The sequence below is a fragment of the Malaya genurostris genome, chromosome 3, assembly GCF_030247185.1.
Source record: "Malaya genurostris strain Urasoe2022 chromosome 3, Malgen_1.1, whole genome shotgun sequence".
Lineage (NCBI taxonomy): Eukaryota > Metazoa > Arthropoda > Insecta > Diptera > Culicidae > Malaya > Malaya genurostris.
Window position 1 is genome coordinate 242,259,813 of NC_080572.1, and position 24,479 is coordinate 242,284,291.

Here is a 24,479-nt window from a genome sequence, read left to right on the forward strand (position 1 = left end):
ACCCGTTTTGCAATTTCGTTGTACGTGACACCACTTTCTGAGCACCAAGTGTGCAGAATTTTCTTCCGCGTTTCCGGATCAATTCGACTCATCATTGAAACGATAAACCGTACCGAAACTAATCGATTGCGCAGCTGTTATTGACATATAAACAAACATGTCACCGCAAAACACGCTGCAAAAAATTAAGCCATTTCAGAGTAATAACTGTTTGAATGTTGCTAACTACTAATCGATACACTCCTTATGCAAGTTTGGCAGTTGTCGTTTGCTGGAAAATATGAAAAACTCTCAAATATAATTAGGCACCTGATTATATGTGAGGTTTCGCTTCCACTATATAAGCATTTTATCCGTAAAAAACATCGAATGGTCGATTGTAACCTAGTAACTAACATTCGGCAGTGCTAATATCGCTATTTACGGTATAAACATACAGAGCCACAACCTCATTCCTTTGATTTACTAGTTTTCTCCAAACAGTAACTTTACGAACATTATGCCCCACCCTTGAATCTACAGCATGCTTCTATAGAAAATATTGTTTTGTAGAATACTCAGAAGAAGCTGTTGAAGCATTAAAAAATCATGTTTGGGGGTACCTCAAGAAGAGTGGATAAAAAGGTGATTAAAATTGGTTTAAGTGCAAGAAAAAGTGTATTAATTGTCTAGGGGAATATTTTTCGAATCAATAAAACAATTTCCGATCAAATATAATACTGTTTTCATGTTTAGGCTAAATACCAGTGCGGTAAAATTTCATTTTCAATCGAATAATATAAGATGAAAATGAAATTTATGGCCGCTCACCGTCAGCATATCCCTACTAATTCATTTGACTTTTGCTGCCATTTTCAAGTGAAGCTCCCGGAATTCATCGTCAGTTGATTAATCGTTGATAGTCATTTGATGTTTTGCTTGCTCAGTTTCAAGTGCCAAGTAGTCTAGCTGCTTCATTGTCTTCGCTCTTGGTAGTGAGCAAGTTCGAATTTATAGAGTTCTAAATGGAGTAAAGTGCTGAAAATGAAAACTGAAGGAGGAAACAATTAATTTATGTGTATTCTGTGATTGATATTTCAGCTATCTGGTTTGTCTTTCATCTATTATCTTGAACCAATTCGAATGTTTACATGAACCTCATTTGAAGACCGCTCTCACACTATTGAAAGAGATATTTTGTTACTTCGAGAGATCAACTGACGGTGGTTAAACTGAGCCTCGATTGAAGAGAAACGAGTGATACCTGAATGCTGCCCGTTCGGGCCGTCAGCAAACATTGTGTGTGTCAGAGAGTGAAGTTTACTGCATTAGAGAGATCGTCAATGTGTTCCACATTCAGTTTCAATTGAATTGAATGAAGTTTTACAGCACTGCTAAATACATAAGCAACAACCCTCGTAATATTTATGAAACATTTTCATACTGATTAAAACTAATTTTCATTATTCGCTGCTTAATTGTCAATTTAATGATAAAAAATTTGAAAACCTAGAAATTACATTGTCGTCACAGAAAAGAGGTTATTCATTTTTCTAATATTTTTAGTGAAATTACTCACTTTACTTACAATAAAATATTCAAATGAAGTCCTTAAATACTTTCGTTAGAAGACAACAAATATGGCGAATTTTGAATGATACTTTCCGGATATGTAGACTTTGTCCCAAAAAGTCGCTTTGCACAGTTTGTCTTTCCAAAATTGATTCAGACTGTCTTTCGAAAAGGGCTAAACGTTTAAAAAAATTGTCGAGAATGATGAAAAAGTGCTACAAAAAAGTATTAGACTATTGCTTTCCACAAAATCAGTCAAATTTTCTAATAAAAATACTGAAAATATTCTTATCGAGTCCTACACTGAAAAAAATCGACTTAAAAATTTGAAATCAATTTACAAAAAGCTCAACTGAAAGTCATTATCATCCAAGAATTTAATGAATCTCAATTTGAGAGGAGAGTTTACAGAATACTGGTTGCTCGTTATTGGCAAAAAGTATCAGTAATGGACAAGGAAAAGTTTGATTCTTAAACATTTTTTTTTCCTAAAACTGCCCGACTTACAGTACATGGACGGTTGGCAAGGGAACATAAGAACCTACCTTGGGACAAAGTTTCATTGAAATCGAATGTGGTGTTCTTTCGTTGTAAAATGACTTTAAATTTTGAAAACCGATTTTTTTCAGTATAGAATTTGAATAAGCGAATTTCGCGCAAAATTGTATTCGAAGTTGGCAGCATAAAGCCTTTACCACAAAAAGCTTTATTTTTCCAAAATAGATCTAGACTATCTTCTAAAAAGGACCAGACATTTTTACCAATTTTTTGAAATGAATAATGACAAATCCTACACAAAACTGTTGTTGTCGATAATCATGCTCCCTGCCAACCGTCCATATGTAACAAGATAGGTGTCTTAGACGACTTCATTCAAAACATTTCCAAGTAATTATGTACATATTTCCATGCGTATGGAAATTAATCTTCATGTTCTGAAACCCCCTCCAAAAAAAAAATTCTTGGTTCGCGCCTGGTCCCGGTTCGAAGTTTTCGTTTTCAAATGATGTGCACTACACACAAAATTGAATTTTACAGCTGACTTAATCCCTCGTACGATGTAATTCGTAAAGACCTAATTTGTCAAATGAAGGAGAAAGTCATTTGTAATGACTTAATGTTAGACCAGCTTGAATTTTGCTGGTGTCGACTGTAACTTGCATTCGGCTAGCAGATGCGACTGTGCGAACTGAAATGCAACTTTCATCAGTCTAGCAGATATATGCTTCTGTGGCTCACTCGAATAACAGACGCACTTTGTGATCTAATGATTCTCGATTCAAGACGCGGCGGTTGCTATCAGTATTTTTTTTTTATTTCAAGGCATGTCATGACATTTTAGACACAATATTGAAAGTTTTTCCACGTAAACTGCGACGCTCCATTGATTACGAACTCATGTTATGTTGGTCTCAGAAGACGTAAATTTACACGGTTTTTTTTTTCTACGTGTGTAGTTAAAATAGCAAACTTTCTATTTTTATAGAATCTGTTTACGAACGATCTTCATAAATACTCTAGTATTTGCACCCGAAAGCCGACCTGAACCTGTACCCGATGGGTTGTGTAAGGGCTTCATAAATTTGCATTTGGTGTTAGTTGGGTTTTAGGTATTCAAACTCGAAGGAGTGTTGGGCATGGTACGGATAAGTCGGTACATGTTTCTAGGCTCTAAACAAATTGAAACATTAACCAGTCTCCTTACATTCCAAACCAGACGTTTCGCTCAACGACCTTATAGTTCTAAGAAATCGAAGAGAAAAATTGAGAATTACAGACAGTCGAAAAATACTAATATTTCCAGTATAGGGGAAAAAAAAGGTTTTCGATGAACAATAGTTCGTACCAATAATATGCAGCAATTTCTTCATAATCAAGCCTGGAATTAATAGGAACAGATGTTCCACAAGTTCCCGTAAAAAGTCAGTTTCTTATTGATTACATAACCGATTACAAATCTCACTGCTCAGCAAACTTAGCAAACACCGAACCGACCGGCAACACTGTCTCGCCCACCCCCAGCAAAAGAGATGACTGCGTCGTAGGGAGGAAGGTAGGTCCGTGTGATTCCAACAATCCAAGCAGGCTCTTCTGCTGCTGCTGCGAACATGGCAGACATTAAACAACACACAGACATATAAATGCGCACGCCTCGAGCAGGGACATTTCAGTTGGACTACTTTGGTGCACAAATTTAGACCTATCGGGCCCGACTCGGACGACGCGTGAGTGTTTTCAGTGGTCCTTTTCCTATTCCTTTCATCACCTCCTGCACCTCCTGTCCCCGTGGGACAAACCACAAGTTAAGCCCGTTTCCCCGTTTTGTCCAAACCTCGATACCGAGAGAACAATCGATATCAGCGGAACACTAGTTACAGTGCCAAGTGAGTGTGTGCAATTCGAGTGATTCTCGGCGGAAACTAAAAATTCAAGTTCGTTCACGAAAAACTTCCTTTCTGAAAAAAAAAAAAAACAATCCCCTACCTGCACGGCCGCGGGACGCGGGGTGACATTCGATTAAACAGTTCAAAGTCAAGTCCTTGGAACGGTCAAGTGCAGCCGCCTTTCGCTTCCAGTCAGTCAGCCATTCAATCAGTTGTCGCGAAATCCAAGTTCGGCTGTGGTCTTGTTGGACGTTGAACGCAGAGCTTGTGTCGGAAAAAACAGTCACCATCAACAGGTGGCGCCAGTTTGGCCCTTCTCACTGCGTCCACCGAATCGGCAACAGTTGGTTTTTGTATGTATTTAAAAGTGTTTATCGACCGACCGACCGACCGACCGAGAGTGACAAAAAACGACGACGCCTCTCTGTCCGCAGTCAATTTCAGTCATATTTGCACACGGATTTGTTCGGTTTGGGGGAGGGTTTGGGCTAAGGAATCCATTACACGAAGCAGCAATGCAAGACTGAAGGCGTTCGAATGAGTGAGTGAGTGAGTGAGTGAGCGAGACGGTCTGACAACTGGCACTGGGAAAAACCTGTTGCATTTGAAATTCTGATGCAAAAGTGGATTAATGACTGACTGCTTGCAGGAGCCTTACGATAGTGACCGGTCCATCTGGGTAATTGATTCCGCCTTGAGGGAGGACGACAATTTTGCTCTGTTAGAGTCTCTTTTGTAGAATAGAACAGCAAAAAACTGAATTAACATCAAAGAGCTAGACCTTTCTTCTGGCAGTTGAGACTATTTGTATAATGAAACTAAAAAGTGAGTTCTTTTCTTTGATCGTATATACTCAGTAATGAGTTCTAGGAAAAGTTTTATTAAAAGCTTCGAACAATTTGGTTTCAAATTCGAAGTATTTTTAAAATTTTTCGATTGTTAGCACGTTTTATTAATTGAAATTTATTTCTCACTGAGAGTTTTCAAAATTTTCTAGTCAAAGTACTCTACACTGAGCTAAATTCTCATTTTCACATTATATGAGATTCTAATATATTTGCACTATTGGAAATTCCAATGAAAATTACATGATGTATCAATATCATGTCAAACATATAAGATAATCATATAAAACATAAAACTTTTCTTAAAGTTATTTTCATAAGAATTTCATATAGCGAATGGAATTTCCAGATTCAATAAAATTTATTAGCACCCCCTATAACAACTATTAGATAATCAAACAACATATATTGGGACAATTTATAAAGTGCATAACATTTATAAATAGCCTTTAATGCAGGCCATTATAGTTCCATATACCCGTAATATATAGATCAAATGATTACTATTGAATTAAACAAGTGATGCGAATATGCAATATTGTTAAAAACAATGGGCTTGTTATATTAAGAGAAATCAAAAGCTGCAATAAAAGATAGTTGCATTATTATAAAAACTTTGTTATTTATTTTTATCATTTCATAGTAATTTCGTTATTACACTTACGTCTATCGGTGATTTTCTGTTATCGCGCTGTTCTTTCAGGATTCGAGCATTACTACTGGTGAATCCCTGGAAGCACTTTTTGGTATTAACGGTAAAAAAGTGTGACTCCAAAGCTAATAAATAATAAATAAATCATTTCACAAGTCTGTAATGGAAAAAAAAATGGAATATACCTTATTATTTCATGATTCGTAAATATATCCTTAATGGGAGTTGAAAGAGCTAACGTTTCTGCGATTATGAATTGCTTTATGATGCAAAAATCCCAGGTGAACTGCCTGAAGCAGCTGATGATTATCGAGGACTCACCACATAACAGTTCGGCTGAAAAGTTCGTATCGTTTAATAGAAACACACATTTTTTTGCCAAAATTCGTTTTTATTATTCAACATAATTGCCATCAGAGGCGATACAGCGATTATAGCGATCTTCCAACTTTTCGATACCATTTTTGTTGTAGCGATTACCTCTTCATTGCTTCTAAATTTTTTACCAGCAAGCATTCTCTTGAGGTCTGAGAACAGGAAAAAGTCACTGGGGGCCGAATCTGGAGAATACGGTGGATGAGGGAGCAATTCAACAGCTCCAAACACTGCTCAGAATCATCAATTCGTTGTTGTTTTTGATCGATTGTGAGCTCACGCGGCACCCATTTTGCACAAAGCTTTCTCATATCCAAATATTCGTGAATAATATGTCCAACACATTCCTTTGATATCTTTAGGGTGTCAGCTATCTCGATCAACTTCACTTTACGGTCATTGGAAATAATTTTGTGGATTTTTTTCACGTTTTCATCGGTAACAGCTTTTTTTGGACGTCCACTGCGTTCATCGTCTTCGGTGCTCATATGACCAGTACGAAATTTTGCACACCACTTACGAATTGTTGCTTCGCCCGGTGCAGAGTCTGGATAACACTCATCAAGCCATTTTTTGGTATCGGCGGCACTTTTTTTCATCAAAAAGTAGTGTTTCATCAACACACGAAATTCCTTTTTTTCCATTTTTTTCACAATAACAAAAGTAGCTTCACTCAAAATGCAATATCTCACAAACTAATAATCAGACAGCTGTCAAATTTATACACGTATCTGTTGAAGGTTGGTACTAACTGAAAACGGTATGGATTTAATTCTAGTAGCGCCCTCTCATAGAAACGATACGAACTTTTCAGCCGATCTGTTGAAGAACGAAATGGGATAAGTTCTATCGAGTTTTCATATAAATTGTATGTGATATTCTTATCAATTCATTATTATTACACTAATTTGGACTTCATGTACATTACATTCTTAATAAAAAACATAAATTTCCATATGGCTTCAATGAGTTATGCGATGCATACGATTCATATAGCGAATCTAATGAATATAAAAAAGATTTTTATTTCAGTGTACACTAAAACACGCAGATGTTTTCTTTTATACCCGCAAAGAAGCAAGTTTTTTTTTGCAAATCTTCTCTTGCCAGCTGATAGTCGAATAGCTGAGCTAGTTAGTCTTTCATATTTTATATAATACTAGCTGACCCGTCGAACCTCATCTAGTCAGAAGTCTCTCTAGTCAAAAAACTTAGTGGTCAACGTTTCTCTCCATTATTTTTCTGATTACTTGACCTACAATCAACGGAATTTGACACACACTCACTTTAGCTCCAAAAGAAAAAAAAACTTCACCAAAGATTAATGTGAAAATATGAAATACTTCTGTGCAGCGAAAATTGAACAAATGCACAGATTTCTATTCTGAACAACCCATTTTATGGAATTATTCATTAACTCGACAGAACAAACTTTGAAGCAGTTTCTTATACACAAAAAAATTCTATTTTTGTGTTCGGTAATAATTTTTGCGGCAACGATCTGTAAAATATTATTTTCACTGAAAGATACGTAAAATTTTTCCAACTCCTATGTAAAAGTTACGGTTATTTATTATTTACTGACACGGTCTGTGAACTCTGAAATGTCATTTCTCTTGACGAACTCAGTGATAGTTCTACCAATATTCGGAAAATTATTAAAAAATAATGAAGGATTTCAGTATCCATCACTATACATTCAGCAGAAATACAGATCTGTCAAATAACATCATTTTCGGACGTAAATCTGTGAAAATTTTTAGATTTGTAGAGAAAAAATAGTGGTACGAATTGATTGCATGCGAAAAATAGGAAATACTGATTCCTAGCGGTAATTTTTCATTTAGTGAATATATTCAAATTTTTATTTCAGCACTCTAAAAATATGAAGGGTGATCCCATATTATACTGAATTGCATCCCAAAGATATTTGATTCGTGTTATTTGCATAAATTATTTCTGGAGAGCAAATGTAATTCAATTCATTCATCACACGCAAATAAATAAATTAATCGGATAAAAATATGTTTTGAAAACAATAATGCTCCTTCCTTTTACCAAAAAATTGTAATACTTTACGGGTCAAGACGTTTACATATTTTTAGAATTGTTTTGTAAATTTCGCCGAACGTCGGTATTGAATGATGAAGAAGTCCTTAGAATTATGACAGATCGAAGTTCAGTGGACCTGTACCGATTATTCAGCAAATTCAACTGGTAAATGATATCAAAACTTCTTCTCCTGCCTACAACGGTTTTCTAGAACAGTCATTGAGTCATTTATGCCGTGTTTGCTTGTGGCCAAACCTAAACCAGTTTCCACCCTAACTGCTGTCAAACCGTTTGTTTGAAGTCAGTTTCGAACCTAGTTTCAACGTTGTTGAACTGAAAATCGAGTCAGTTTCGAACCTGGTTTTTAAATCAGTTTTACTCAAACCCTCGTTGCCAAGTGCGAAATCAACACAGTTTCGTGAAAAGTGTTTGGTTGATGAAACTACCTAGGGTCAGTTTCAGTTTTTTCAAGCGAAAACGACATTAGTAAGCAATAATTTTGATACCCATTTAAGCACGTGGTTCGAAATGACGAATCACATGCATTAAGTATGCATGTGAAATTTCCACACAAAATATCTCGTTGCGCGCCAAACTTTTTTTTCAACAATCTAGTACTCTTTTCTTCGGCGACCAAACATAAACATGTCTGTCACCTCATTGTTGTACGCGTACAAACGTTGTACAGAAATCATTGTACGGAAATCACATGTCTGTCAGCGGTATTAAACGGACTAGTAACACCCAAACCTCCGTTTACGAACACTTTTTATACGTTACCTCTTTTTACGAACCAAATCCCAAATAACGTAAACATTTTTTACGAACCTGTTTCGATCGATCAAAAACAACAACGAATTGATGATTCTGAGCAGTGTTTGGAGCTGTTATATAGAAATAAAACCAATTTTTTTCGTCGATATATAACAATGGACGAAACATGGCTCCATCACTTCACTCCGGAGTCCAATCGACAGTCAGCTGAGTGGACTGCACGCGATGAACCGAACCCAAAGCGTGGAAAGACTCAACAATCGGCCGGTAAGGTTATGGCGTCTGTATTTTGGGATTCGCATGGTATGATTTTCATCGACTACCTTGAAAAGGGAAAAACCATCAACAGTGACTATTATATAGCGTTATTAGAGCGTTTGAAGGACGAAATTTCAAAAAAAAACGGCCTCATTTGTAGAAGAAAAAAGTTTTGTTTCATCAAGACAATGCACCGTGTCACAAGTCGATGAAAATCATGCTGAAATTGAGCGAATTGGGCTTCGAATTGCTCCATCATCCACCGTATTCTCCAGATTTGGCCCCCAGTGACTTTTTCCTGTTCTCAGACCTCAAGAGAATGCTCGCTGGTAAAAAATTTAGAAGCAATGAAGAGGTAATCGCTGAAACTAAGGCCTATTTCGAGGCAAAGGACAAATCGTACTACAAAAATGGTATCGAAAAATTGGAAGATCGCTATAATCGCTGTATCGCCTCTGATGGCAATTATGTTGAATAATAAAAACGAATTTTGGCAAAAAAATGTGTGTTTCTATTAAACGATACGAACTTTTCAGCCGAACTGTTAATACAATATGGGTATTTTTGGAACGGGTTTAAAGAGTAGATTCCGAAAAATTATGTTTGAAGTATTTTGGAAATGCAAGATGGCGACTACCGGTTTATCGATATTCCTTTAAAACATTAACATTGTGGGTATTTTTGGAAAGTATTTAATAAACAGATGCCGCAAAACTATGTTTGGTGTCGTCTCGAATTCCAATATAACATCCTCCGATTTGTCGATATGCCTTATAAACCCTTAAAACAAAGAAATTTCCGAAATATATTGGATACCAATAAACGATGTTTGAGCTCGTTTCAAAATTCAATGAGGTGACTTCCGGTATGGTGTTCTACAAGAATACCAAGTTCAAGGAAAATGGCAAAAACTTTCAAAAAATACCAATAAACTGGAAGTCACTGTTTTGCATTTCAAAACCATCTCAAATCTCATTTTCCGACGTCTACTTTTCAATCTCTTTCCGAAAGTACCCGTATTGAATGGGGTTTCAAGGAATATCAACAAACCGGAAGTCGCCATCTTGGATTTAAGAGCCGCCATCTTGGATTTTGAAACGAGCCCAAACATCATTTTTTTGCACTTACTCTTCACATCCGCAACACTTTTATACACATTCTGTCAAATTTTGACGCATATCGTACGATTAGTTTTTGTTTGGCGTCTATACAAAGAAGTTGAAAAATTTTCGTGTGGCAATTTTTATAATGGATGAAAATTTAGAACAACGGCTCGCCTTCGAAGCGCCATTCGGTCGATTGTTGTGCGGTTTCGACGTCATATTCATAGATCCACACCTCATCACCAGTTATGATGCATTCGATGAATGTGGGGTCACCATCTGCGTTGGAAATCATCTCTTTGGCCACATCAACACGACGATGTTTTTGAATGAAATTCAGCTTTTTTGGTACCAGCCGAGAAGCGACGCGTTTCAAACCCAAAACATCAGTTAAAATGTGTTCGGCTGATCCATAAGAGATGTCCAACAACACAGCAATCTCTCTAATCGGTACAGAACGATTTTGCAACACGATTTGCTTCGCCGATTCAATGTTTTCTTCAGTAACAGATGTTGTTGGGCGGCCAGGGATCTCATCAGGATCCAAGCTTGTACGACCACCTTTGAAGCGTTTATACCACTCGTATGCCTGTGTTTTTTCCTAGACACGATCCACCAAAAGCCTTTTCTAACATATTCAACGTTTCGGAACACTTAAATCCATTTGCAACACAAAATTTGATGCACACACGTTGTTCTAAATTTTCATCCATTATAAAAATCGCCACACGAAAATTTTTCAACTTCTTTGTATAGACGCCAAACAAAAACTAATCGTACGATATGCGTCAAAATTTGACAGAATGTGTATAAAAGTGTTGCCAACGTTGAAAGAATAAAAGTTTACCGATTGGACAAGCGCGGGAATTTTGAAATGAAAATTCCGGTTCTATTTTGATGATAAGGTATGATTCGCGGTTTCCATATTAATTACACACAATTTTTTTTACGAACCAAATCTCAAATAACGTAAACTTTTTTTTACGAACTACCTCTTTTTACGAACCCCCGTTTAGTTCTTAAATGAAGGTTTCGGTGTGCTGTCATTCCCCTTATGTGTACTTGGATCACTGAAGTTATGAACAAATATTGTTAGGTCATATTGGATCTACTTCGGGATTGTAAATCTGAAAATTGGGGTAAATGTAGCGCGAAGCATGCGATCATGGAGACTATCTGTTCATTATTTTTTGAGGTTATATGCGAAACATAGTTTGACATTGTTTAACCATAATTGGTCCAAACACCGATCAGTAGAACTTTTCTTTTCTGTAAATTCTTGGAAGAAGATGACTGGGGGTAAAACAGAATACAGTTCTTTGCGATCAATCTTATTAAAAACAATCCATTTATCTTACTTATAAACATGTCAGGAATACCGTCCTATTGGTCGAATTCAATTTTTTCCCGAGTTTCACAGTTAGTTTTCGAAGTAAAGTCAGAAAAAGAGGAATTGGAGCAAAACGGGCATGATAGTGAATTTTGCGGTTCTTCTAACTACCATAAATCGATTCTGGGGAAAAATTTGCAAAAGAAATAGTAACTTCAAAAATGTTTGCTTAGGTTTTTACCTTTTTTTATAAACATAAAAAATAGGTATAGAATTCGCTCAAACTTAAGAAAAATTTTCCGAGGTCCGAAGGGCCGAATGTCATATACCAATCGATTCAGCTCGACGAACTGAGCAAATGTCCGTGTGTGTGTGTTGTCAACTAAGAGGTCGAGATCTCAGAGATGGCTGGACCGATTTTTATAAAACTAGTCGCAAATGAAAGGTCTCCCCGTCACCCAAAACGTTATTGAATGGTTTTGAGATCGGATGTTTACTTTTTGAGTTATACTAAGTTTTATGTCAACATTTTCAGTTTTTTGACAGTATCTGTCACAATTGACCTTAAAAACAGAATATATTTTCAGACTTAGATCCCGCACGGTAATGCCTATCCAACAAGCCATAGATTGTTAAAATCCGTCCATTTTTAACGGAGATATCGAAATTTTTGTGTAAACGACTTTTCTTCCTATTCCAGCAGTAGGAGTTTTGAGCGCTGTCTGGCAAAGAAATGCTTGGGAGCAACGTAAAACACGATTTTTTATACTGTTACATACAATTGCTTCTAAGTACCCAAAAGACTGTGTACAGCATGATATTTTGCCTCGAACCGATTCTAGCACGGTTCGTTTTTGGCAACATAATCGTTCGAATATGCCACATGTAAACCAGATGATGGCAGAATTGTCGAGTTGAAAGCAATTCCATAATTATATTGATTTAAACTACTTACAGCAGTGAATGCTGGAAGAACATAACAGCCATATACCATTCGAATCAGTTCGTCGAGATCAGCAAATGCGTGTGTCAATTTTTTCGAAGATGACTCAACTGTTTTCTACAAACTCAGATTCATATGAAAAGTTGTATACTCCCAAATAAGGTTGCTGAATTATGTTTGGCTCCGACCTCTGATTCCGGAACTACAGGATGATATGTGAAACGAAATTAAAACTGTGTAACTCATTTTTCTATTTTTCTCGTAGATTTCTGAACCGATCTAAGATTCAAATGAAAAGTTTTAAGATTCTATAAAACATCTTGTTTCTTCTAGAGTCAGATCCGGTTTCGGAGATACAGGGTGATTAGTATAAAAATGTCTATTTCACATAAATTAATCATGTTTATCGGGTTGGCAGATTTGGATAGTCGATAACCAAATAAACTTATTTCATTTTTGGTTGTATTCAGTTTTCGTTTCGGAAGGCACACAAAAATTTAATTCGCGCTACGATTTCTCAAAGATGTCTACACTGATTTTCAAACATTTTCAGTCAAATGTAAACTATACAGCTACTCAGGTGAATTTGTCTGACATCGCCTACACCGAATTTCGAATTCCGGTTCCAGTATCGAATCATTTTCTCAAAAACTACAAGGATCAGCCCCATGGGATTGCTCGAGCCATTGATGTGGAACAAGCAACCATGATTGTAATGATCTACAATCAAAAAGTTCAATAAATCCGAACCAACACCGAACATCACTTGTCTTGATTTGCATTTGATTTTTAACCGACGAAATTACACCATTATCCCAAATGTATGCAATTATATCTTTGTACATTCTTGCGATTTCGATAATAAAGCCTTTGTTCGCCAAGCTTGTGTTCAAGTTTTTTATGCAAGCAGTGTTTTTAGCGTTAAGTTTCTCTACCATTCAGCGATTTCGATTGAAGCGATATACTTTTTCTCATTATCAATCGAGTTCATCTAATATAAATTAAAAATTAATCTTAAACACTCAAAATTTATCCAGAAGTAGTTGTCAATTTCTCATGGGGAAACGACATAACATGGAATTCCGAGCTTGCATGACACACGATCAGAGCATTCCAATTAAGGGCTGAGGCCAGTGTGTTTTAGGGCGTTTTAAAGGGCTATTTTCACGCTTCAAATCTTATTTTCTCAGAAACGGTGACGAATATAAAAAAAAACCCAACTGACAATCTCTTAGAAAACTAGTTTAGATTATTCTGTGAAAATTTCAGAATGATTGTTTGACTTTAGCGGTCGGGAAAGTCTTTTTTCTGAAGGAAGAGTTGCATAGCTGAAAACGGCAACTTTCAACTTGTTCATTAAATATCTCGCCTTCAAAAGCATGGATCAAAAATCTATCCTGACAATGTCTAGATAATTTAGTTTAGATGCGATTATTGCATAAAAACATATATGTTGTCGCGATAAAAATTAAGTGAATGTTATTTATGTAATGGTAAGTACGTTTCTTTGGCGGCACCATTTTTTTCTGCTCTTGTATCCTGGTAACGTAACTAAACATGAGAGAGAAATAAAATTGGCTCAGCAAGGCTCCCAAACAAGCGGTAGCTTTATTGGATTTTATGTGATGTAGTCTTGTAACTTGTAACCGAAAATATCAAAACTTTCTTGGCCACCCGGCCACATCGAGAGTCATTTTATACATTTACGAGAGAGCATGGAGAGAAATGTAATACGCACAGCGAGCGACACGTTTTTACGCTAACAACTGGCATCAGCCCTTAAAGCTTCAAATCGTTTTATGGCACTTTTTGTCTTGCTGTCTAGCAACAACCTACCTCTAGCATGCTAGGAGTAGGACTGAAACGTTAGCTTTAATTTCGCTTCTATTTATAGATTCGCATGCTTCCAACAACTTCGCTTTTGCATCGATTGACCAATCAGAGCGATGCTCTCTCTTGGATACATCGCTTACTAATTCAAAACCGTCGTCTATGACAGGGAAATCCGGATTTTTAGCAGCTAAATAGGACACTGCTCGATACTAATCAAAATTTCAATAATTTATTATTGAAAATACGTGGCTTGATACATTCAAATCGAAACGTAGAAATATTTCCTATCAAATGATGAAATAATATTAATAATTGATACAAAATAGACTGAGCTGTAAGTATTTAAAACCTGACCACATTTCTACGTGTATTTTTCTTGAGTTTCTAATTTGCACCCCTGTATAGAAAACAAAAATGTGTTCCACATCAAAAAAGCCAAATCGAATTCCAGAAACAAAAATTCAAATTAAAATAAATCCAATTTTATTGAATTCTGGAATTATAGGATGAATTTTTAAAATTTAAACCGATATAGAAGATGACAATCCCGAAAAGCTTCAAAGTTGGACTCAAAACTATTGCAATTTATTCGTCATATGGCCATACGAATCGGTTTGGGTTATGCTGGTTCCTGAATACCGGCTCTGGAAGTACCTTAAATTACCCTAAACTCTAAAGTGGAAATTAAAATCTCAAATTGCTACTTAAAACGACGGACATTAAAATAATGTCACGGAAACTGAAACACCAAAAAATATTCATGCAAAAAACACATGCGGATTGATAAAAAAAGGTATCATCTCACCGCTAGGTGGATTAAGCACGTTTTTTAGTTTTTGAAAAAGTGTTTAACTTTTTTTACAGTGTTAATTTTTTAAGAGTGCTTCATTAGCTTCTTCATGGAAACCATTTTTGTACAATTTCCAGTTTCCGAGTTACCACGATTTGAAGAAAGTGCATGCAAAACTACATACACCTTTTCCAAAAAAAAGCAGCCTCTAGTCAAATTGGTCTCCAGATCCGTGCAAAATAAATGTTTTGTCATACTGAAAACGTGTAAAGTTTCATCCGAATCGACTCATATTTTCATCGGCGTATAATTTTTTTAGAGGACCCAATCGATTCCATACACCTTTGTCTTGGACACAAATTTTGCACAAATAACGATTTTTGATTTGATTTGAGAAATGTGCTTGAACAAGTACATATGTTTTATTCCAAAAATTAATCTTGAGTCGAATTGGTCTTTCGAACCGTGGGCCAAGTTTGCTAGTATTGCTCAGTCAACATTCACGAAAGTTGAAATTCGTGTGATCATACTGAGTTATTATTATACTAAAATGTCCACTTTCATAAAGTTCGAACCTTCGAATCAAAATAGAAGTTTACCATTTGACAATTATCATTTTTTTTTTTCAACAAGACAAGTTTATCACACCCGAGTACTGCCCAAACCCCGCCCCCGTTTCGATCCTTTCCCCCCTCATCATTGTGATTAGGAGGCCAGCCAAAGCGTGCAACTCAACCGAAAGGCAAACCAGCTCGTTTCGCATCCTTAGTCGCTATTTATTTAGGCCTCTCCGAAGTGCTGTTTTGTCATTCTCCGCCACCCTGTCACGGTTCAGCGATCACCGGACGGCTCGGGGTAAACACGATTACAAGTCAACATTTTCTTCAGTTTTGATTACTCACATCCTCGCCGGTGGTAGTCGACAAATCGACAATCTCAAGCGACTGTTGCTGGCCGTTCATTGCTTCGTGTCCTTCCACCATCGGTTAGTCCAACAAAAACAACGACGACGACGACTATGACGACTTTGCAACTCTCGGCCGGCCGATGAACGCCGACACGACAGCAGCCTGCTTCGATCGCGAATGTTTTTTAGTACACTCGCAGCCACGATTCGATTATCACTGCGTTAATCTCCGGTCTGTCTTAGCTGTCCTGTCACCAAAGCAAAGTTTCGTGTGTTTCGTAGTTCGCAACAACGAGTAAAAGAACACCAGTTGAGGTCTATTGTTTGTTTGTTTGTTTGTTTGTTTGTGAGTACAAAAGCACGCGCTGGTCATCCGGAATGAGTGTCAATCGCTTCGAAATTTCGGACAACGCCGACGAGCTGAATCAGGAGATCGACGACACAAACTTTCCGCGCAGTAACTCGATCAACGGCAACGGTTCGATCAACAGCCTGAACGGCCATGCCGGCGGAATGACCGCCTTTGCGAATCGGCGCCGTTCGAGCAGCCTGCGGAAAGCCGAATCGGAATCGGTGGACGACGACAACGACGATGCGGCAGCAGCGGATGCCCAGGAAAACGGTGGCCCCGAGGTGAACCGGGCCGTACCGGCTCCGAACAGAACATCCAGCTTTTCAGGTGAGGTGTTTGCCAGCGGGAATTCCGTTCCGACTACTCCGCGCACCATTTTGACCCCAGGTACCAATCGGGCAACGGTAATTATTGGTGTTGTTCGTAGAAGCTTCTCATTTATTTCCTGCTTTGTTTTTGTGTCAGGCAGGTCACGTTTTGTTGTTATTTGCAAGTTTCAATCACTCTATTAATTAGTAGAATTTGCTATGCAATCACATTCATTCAATGTTTAATACACACACGTCATTATATTCTAGATTTAGATACGGGAAGCTCATAGCTTTGAATTCATGGCACACACGTCAAACATTGTATTTCTATGTTGCTATGAAAGATTAATGACGTTTCATTTGTTGATGCGCCATGCCATCAAAGCAGCCGGGGAACATTGTTATCTGGGATGAAGTCTCTGGAATCGAAAGGTTATCGGACAAATTTTATGGTTAAGCTATGCGATTCAGTAATTAATTTTATTTTGACTTGACTGTCCGAAATCAATTGGAAATTGCAGCGAATGAGAATCTCCGTTACACCATGACTGTCCGGATGTTAGTTCACATCATGTCTGAATATGTTATCTTTCACGTTTACGTTATATTTTCATCATTTTGAAACTACCTTCATATCGTTCCTTTTTACCGATTACCTTATACGATTTTACCTTTTACCTTTTACCTTTTACTATTGACATTGCACTTTTTATTTTTTGTCTTTTCTAATTTATCTTTAACCAATAACTTTTTTTTACCCCTTTCCGTTCATTTTTTAAGTTTTACTTCTAAGTTTTTATCTTCTATCTTTTCTCGAATATTTTAAACTTTTAAGATTGTTACTTCTAAACTTGAACAGCTCTTTCCTTACTATTCTTACTTTCTAACTTCCTTACTTTCTTACTTTCTTACTTTCTTACTTTCTTACTTTCTTACTTTCTTACTTTCTTACTTTCTTACTTTCTTACTTTTTTACTTTCTTACTTTCTTACTTTCTTACTTTCTTACTTTCTTACTTTCTTACTTTCTTACTTTCTTACTTTCTTACTTTCTTACTTTCTTACTTTCTTACTTTCTTACTTTCTTACTTTCTTACTTTCTTACTTTCTTACTTTCTTACTTTCTTACTTTCTTACTTTCTTACTTTCTTACTTTCTTACTTTCTTACTTTCTTACTTTCTTACTTTCTTACTTTCTTACTTTCTTACTTTCTTACTTTCTTACTTTCTTACTTTCTTACTTTCTTACTTTCTTACTTTCTTACTTTCTTACTTTCTTACTTTCTTACTTTCTTACTTTCTTACTTTCTTACTTTCTTACTTTCTTACTTTCTTACTTTCTTACTTTCTTACTTTCTTACTTTCTTACTTTCTTACTTTCTTACTTTCTTACTTTCTTACTTTCTTACTTTCTTACTTTCTTACTTTCTTACTTTCTTACTTTCTTACTTTCTTACTTTCTTACTTTCTTACTTTCTTACTTTCTTACTTTCTTACTTTCTTACTTTCTTACTTTCTTACTTTCTTACTTTCTTACTTTCTTACTTTCTTACTTTCTTACTTTCTTACTTTCTTACTTTCTTACTTTCTTACTTTCTTACTTTCTTACTTTCTTACTTTCTTACTTTCTTACTTTCTTACTTTCTTACTTTCTTACTTTCTTACTTTCTTACTTTCTTACTTTCTTACTTTCTTACTTTCTTACTTTCTTACTTTCTTACTTTCTTACTTTCTTACTTTCTTACTTTCTTACTTTCTTACTTTCTTACTTTCTTACTTTCTTACTTTCTTACTTTCTTACTTTCTTACTTTCTTACTTTCTTACTTTCTTACTTTCTTACTTTCTTACTTTCTTACTTTCTTACTTTCTTACTTTCTTACTTTCTTACTTTCTTACTTTCTTACTTTCTTACTTTCTTACTTTCTTACTTTCTTACTTTCTTACTTTCTTACTTTCTTACTTTCTTACTTTCTTACTTTCTTACTTTCTTACTTTCTTACTTTCTTACTTTCTTACTTTCTTACTTTCTTACTTTCTTACTTTCTTACTTTCTTACTTTCTTACTTTCTTACTTTCTTACTTTCTTACTTTCTTACTTTCTTACTTTCTTACTTTCTTACTTTCTTACTTTCTTACTTTCTTACTTTCTTACTTTCTTACTTTCTTACTTTCTTACTTTCTTACTTTCTTACTTTCTTACTTTCTTACTTTCTTACTTTCTTACTTTCTTACTTTCTTACTTTCTTACTTTCTTACTTTCTTACTTTCTTACTTTCTTACTTTCTTACTTTCTTACTTTCTTACTTTCTTACTTTCTTACTTTCTTACTTTCTTACTTTCTTACTTTCTTACTTTCTTACTTTCTTACTTTCTTACTTTCTTACTTTCTTACTTTCTTACTTTCTTACTTTCTTACTTTCTTACTTTCTTACTTTCTTACTTTCTTACTTTCTTACTTTCTTACTTTCTTACTTTCTTACTTTCTTACTTTCTTACTTTCTTACTTTCTTACTTTCTTACTTTCTTACTTTCTTACTTTCTTACTTTCTTACTTTCTTACTTTCTTACTTTCTTACTTTCTTACTTTCTTACTTTCTTACTTTCTTACTTTCTTACTTTCTTACTTTCTTACTTTCTTACTTTCTTACTTTCTTACTTTCTTACTTTCTTACTTTCTTACTTTCTTACTTTCTTACTTTCTTACTTTCTTACTTTCTTACTTTCTTACTTTCTTACTTTCTTACTTTCTTACTTTCTTACTTTCTTACTTTCTTACTTTCTTACTTTCTTACTTTCTTACTTTCTTACTTTCTTACTTTCTTACTTTCTTACTTTCTTACTTTCTTACTTTCTTACTTTCTTTTCTTTCTTACTTTCTTACTTTCTTACTTTCTTACTTTCTTACTTTCTTACTTTCTTACTTTCTTACTTTATTACTTTCTTACTTTCTTACTTTCTTACTTTCTTACTTTCTTACTTTCTTACTTTCTTACTTTCTTACTTTCTTACTTTCTTACTTTCTTACTTTCTTACTTTCTTACTTTCTTACTTTCTTACTTTCTTACTTTCTTACTTTCTTACTTTCTTACTTTCTTACTTTCTTACTTTCTTACTTTCTTACTTTCTTACTTTCTTACTTTCTTACTTTCTTACTTTCTTACTTTCTTACTTTCTTACTTTCTTACTTTCTTACTTTCTTACTTTCTTACTTTCTTACTTTCTTACTTTCTTACTTTCTTACTTTCTTACTTTCTTACTTTCTTACTTTCTTACTTTCTTACTTTCTTACTTTCTTACTTTCTTACTTTCTTACTTTCTTACTTTCTTACTTTCTTACTTTCTTACTTTCTTACTTTCTTACTTTCTTACTTTCTTACTTTCTTACTTTCTTACTTTCTTACTTTCTTACTTTCTTACTTTCTTACTTTCTTACTTTCTTACTTTCTTACTTTCTTACTTTCTTACTTTCTTACTTTCTTACTTTCTTACTTTCTTACTTTCTTACTTTCTTACTTTCTTACTTTCTTACTTTCTTGCTTTCTTGCTTTCTTACTTTCTTACTTTCTTACTTTCTTACTTTCTTACTTTCTTACTTTCTTACTTTCTTACTTTCTTACTTTCTTACTTTCTTACTTTCTCACTTTCTTACTTTCTTACTTTCTTACTTTCTTACTTTCTTACTTTCTTACTTTCTTACTTTCTTACTTTCTTACTTTCTTACTTTCTTACTTTCTTACTTTCTTACTTTCTTACTTTCTTACTTTCTTACTTTCTTACTTTCTTACTTTCTTACTTTCTTACTTTCTTACTTTCTTACTTTCTTACTTTCTTACTTTCTTACTTTCTTACTTTCTTACTTTCTTACTTTCTTACTTTCTTACTTTCTTTTCTTTCTTACTTTCTTACTTTCTTACTTTCTTACTTTCTTACTTTCTTACTTTCTTACTTTCTTACTTTCTTACTTTCTTACTTTCTTACTTTCTTACTTTCTTACTTTCTTACTTTCTTACTTTCTTACTTTCTTACTTTCTTACTTTCTTACTTTCTTACTTTCTTACTTTCTTACTTTCTTACTTTCTTACTTTCTTACTTTCTTACTTTCTTACTTTCTTACTTTCTTACTTTCTTACTTTCTTACTTTCTTACTTTCTTACTTTCTTACTTTCTTACTTTCTTACTTTCTTACTTTCTTACTTTCTTACTTTCTTACTTTCTTACTTTCTTACTTTCTTACTTTCTTACTTTCTTACTTTCTTACTCTCTAATTATTACTATTAACTTTTTTACTTGTTTATTTTTACCTTTTCACTTTTTCACATATATACTTTTTCAATTTTTTACTCGTGTACTTTTCTTCTTCTTTACCCTTTTACTGTTGTACTTTTTCACTTGTTTTTACTTTCTTACATTTTAAATCTTTTACATATTTACTCGTTTCTTTTATTTTACTCTCGTACGTATTTGATTTTTCAATTTTTACTCTTTTTCCTTTTTTTATTTTTTACTTTTTTACTTATTTATTTCTTTATTTTTTGCTTTTTCATTGTTTTATTTTTTTACTTTTCCACTTTTTTTTTACTATTTTACTTTTAACTTTTAAATTTTAACTTGTAGACTTTTCTCCTTTTTTACGTTTTTACTTTTTTACTATTTCACTTTTTCACTTTTTCACTTTTCACTTTTTCACTTTTTCAACTTTTCATTTTTTCACTTTTTTTACTTTTTTACTTTATTTTTGCTTTTCACTTTTTTACTTTTTTACTCTTTCACTTTTTTACATTTTTACTTTTTTCATTATTTTTAGATTTTCACTTTTTCACTTCTGTACAGTTTTACTTTTTTACTTCTGTACTGTTTTACTTTTTAATTTTTTATGTTTTTACTTGTTTACTGTTTCGCTTGTTTACTTTTTCAGATTTTTGCTCTCTTGTTTTTACTTCTTTATTTATTTTATTTCTTCCCTTTTTTACTTTCTTACCGTATTTCTTTCTTACTTTCTTCCTTCCTTTTAACTTTTTACTTTTTAACTTGTTTATTTTCTCCTTTTTAACAATTGAACTTTTTAACTTTTTTATTTTTTTACTTTTTTACTTTTTTTACTTTCTTTCTGCTTTTTTACCTTTTTACTTTTATACTTTTTTACTTCTTTTACTCTTTTACTTTTCTACTCTTTTACTTTTTTACATTTGCACTTTTTTCATTATTTTTACTTTTTTACTTCTTTACTGTTTTAGTTTTTTTACTTTTTTACTATTTTACTTTTTAGCTTTTTATGTTTATACTTGTTTACTGTTATTCTGTTTTACTTTTTCAGATTTTTTCTTTCTCTTTTGTTTTTACTTCTTTACTTTTTTACTTTCTTACCATATTTCTTTCTTACTTTCTCCCTTCCATAAATTCTTTTTTGTGTATTTTCTTCGTTTTTCTTGTTCATATCTTTCTTGCTTAAATTCTTCCAAACAATTTCTATTATTCTCCAATCTTCACCTTCACTTTTTCCTTCTCATGTTTGTTATTCGTCTTATTCGTTATTGTTTTCTTTACCCAATTTTTTCTATATTCTCTCTGTTTATTTTTTTTTCATACCCCTTTTTGTAAAATCTTTGGTTATTCTACTTTTAGCTAAAAATACTTTGTTCCTAGATCGCCTTTTTTCTTTATTATCATTTTTTTCCATTCATGTCCATCTGTCCATTATATTATTTATTCTGTAAAAGAATTTAAACTTTCTATTATTTACTCGCATTATTTCTTTCATTGCAGATCATATTTTTTCCCTGCTTATATTTTATTCAAGTGTATTATCTACCTTTTTCCATATTCAATTCTGATTTGCACTCTTCTTATTTAATACTTCTTACACGGTTTATTTTAATCTTTATTCACTACACAATCCTCGATTGTTCTTTCATTTATTTCGATTGTAGATGTTTCAATCTGTCAATCATTAATCTCTTGAATTAGAGAAACGAAACTTTTTGATCATGTGTTTTAGATTGACAATCGAACCCAAGCAGACTGTGTCAAATGCAATGCTCTTGTCCATCACGCTTTGTCCGCCTCCCTTAGTTCTTTTTCCATACTGTATTGTTTTTCGATTTTTTCTCCTTTTTCTCTTTACCCTCAGTTGTGTCTTTCAACTTTTTGTTTCTTTTCTCGGTTAATCTGTTTACCTTTGAATCTCGTTTTGCTTCAATCCATTTATTCATTCTTTAGGTATTTCGTTAATTCTTTCGTGCTTTCGCTTTTTCTCATATACTTCTGTTCTGAACATTATTCGTTTTGGCCATTACGGTTAAAACCATTAATTGTACCATCAATACCTTATTCTTTTCGTCATCTGTTCTTTCTTCCTTTTCGGTGTTTAGCTCCTTGTTTTTTTTTTCTATCTTCCGCAATTCATTCGACTTTCTCCGGTTCAGAATACCCTCTTTTTTGTCTCTTGTTTAATTCATCGTTCTTATTTTCGCCGACTTGTTTGCATTTATTTTGTTTTTTATCTTTGCTATTCATTCATAGTTCTTTTTTCAATTCTTCGTCTTCTTATTTTTCTCTCTATCTTCCGTCATTTCTTTTTTTCTTTGTTTCTAAATTATGTTAATTTTCATCCATCTTGCTGTTTTTTTCCACGCATTAATTTAAATTTCTTTTCAATTTCAATTTTCTTTCAATTTCGTCTTTGTTCCTCTCGTCTACTCTTCTTTCAATTCTTTTATCCTTTTCACCTTCCTTGAATTATTCTTTATGCTTTTTAATTTCACTTCAACTTTTCCTATTATTTTTGCTTGTTTACATTTCATTTTCTTTGGCAAAGTATTCTCCAATCTTGTAGCAATAGATAGAGACAAATAAAGTTAATGAGTAAGATTCGAAAAACGAGAACTCGAGAAGAAGATATGAAGATGCAGGAAAAGTAGAATCCACCAAAGAAAGGAATAAAACAATAATGAATAGATGGAAAAGTAAGAAATGCCTTTGAAAAAGAGTTGATAAGAGGATAAAAGAAAAAAATTGACAATTGTCTTGCAATGTTACGAGAAATTTGTCTTATCAATGACATTCTTCCCGATTCCTTTGTAGCTTTCCTTACCTTCTATCCCTTGTTTCCTGCGGTTTCGACATTTTTCTTCTTTCATATTCCTTTTGTTGTTTCCTTGTCTCCTGTTTTTCTTATTATTTTGTACCACTATACTTTTTGCTTTCTTACTTTCTCTTCCTTGTTCATTTCGCGTTTTATTCACATTTCTTATTTCATACTTTTCATTCATTTTTCATACTGATCTATTTTGCCATCTTTTCTTCGTTCTGATTTTTATTAAATCGTTTCAACACGCTTCGGCTTTTAATCATTTTTGTATTTCTATGGTTCAACTTTTATGTATGCTACTTTTCTACCGGGTGTTTCTGTCTTTTATCTTCCTTTTTGCTTTCCTCGTGACATTTTATTTTGCGTTTAATTCCAACCTAAATCTTCTAATAATAAGTTTAATTTTGTTTTAAACTTGTTTTAAGTCTTCTCTCTGCTATTCTGAAGTCTTGTGTATGAGCGAAGCAGTCTTGATAGACGAAAGCGAAATGGAATCAGTATTAATTTAAACGTGTGCAATTTCCACAGTCTGAAGTCAGATAAGAATTAGATTAGTACAGTCATGCTTAAAGTTGCATGTGAAACCATATATTTTTAGTCTATTCATCAATGAAATGTGCACAAAAAATGAACAGATGGAAAAATTGCAATTAAAATTAACAAAATATCGTCACAGCCAAACGTCATTTCCAGGCAAATTTCCGTTGAATACCGCACGGTGTCAAGCTTATAAAAGATGATTTAACACAATCATCGTTAATTGCGAACCAGAGACCAGAGAGAGAGTTCCACGAGCTGTCAGCGGCTGATACAAATGGTTCCCAACTCTGGTTTCATAACAGACTCGGATTGATATAAATCCGGCCTCGCACGGTTTTGCACATAACTGCAAACACTCGGACTGACTTGTCCTTGTCACCGCATTCGATGCT

The 24,479-nt window shown here is 34.0% G+C and overlaps 1 protein-coding gene across 15 annotated transcripts in view; it reads left to right on the top strand.

Annotated features, from left to right (window-relative positions):
- LOC131434830 (GTP cyclohydrolase 1) overlaps positions 1-24,479 on the top strand; it is a 78,566-nt gene that overhangs the window by 28,881 nt on the left and 25,206 nt on the right. The window contains exons 1-2 of one of the 15 annotated variants that reach the window (XM_058602004.1): positions 3,699-4,288; positions 15,987-16,536. The exons of 1 other annotated variant lie outside the window; for it this stretch is intronic. In XM_058602004.1, coding sequence (XP_058457987.1) covers positions 16,176-16,536 — 361 coding nt within the window. In that variant the 5' untranslated portion in view covers positions 3,699-4,288; positions 15,987-16,175. Of the gene's footprint in view, positions 1-3,698; positions 4,289-9,372; positions 16,537-24,479 lie in introns of those variants that run through there. 13 more of the 15 variants (XM_058602005.1, XM_058602006.1, XM_058602007.1 and 10 more) reach the window with 13 other exon arrangements.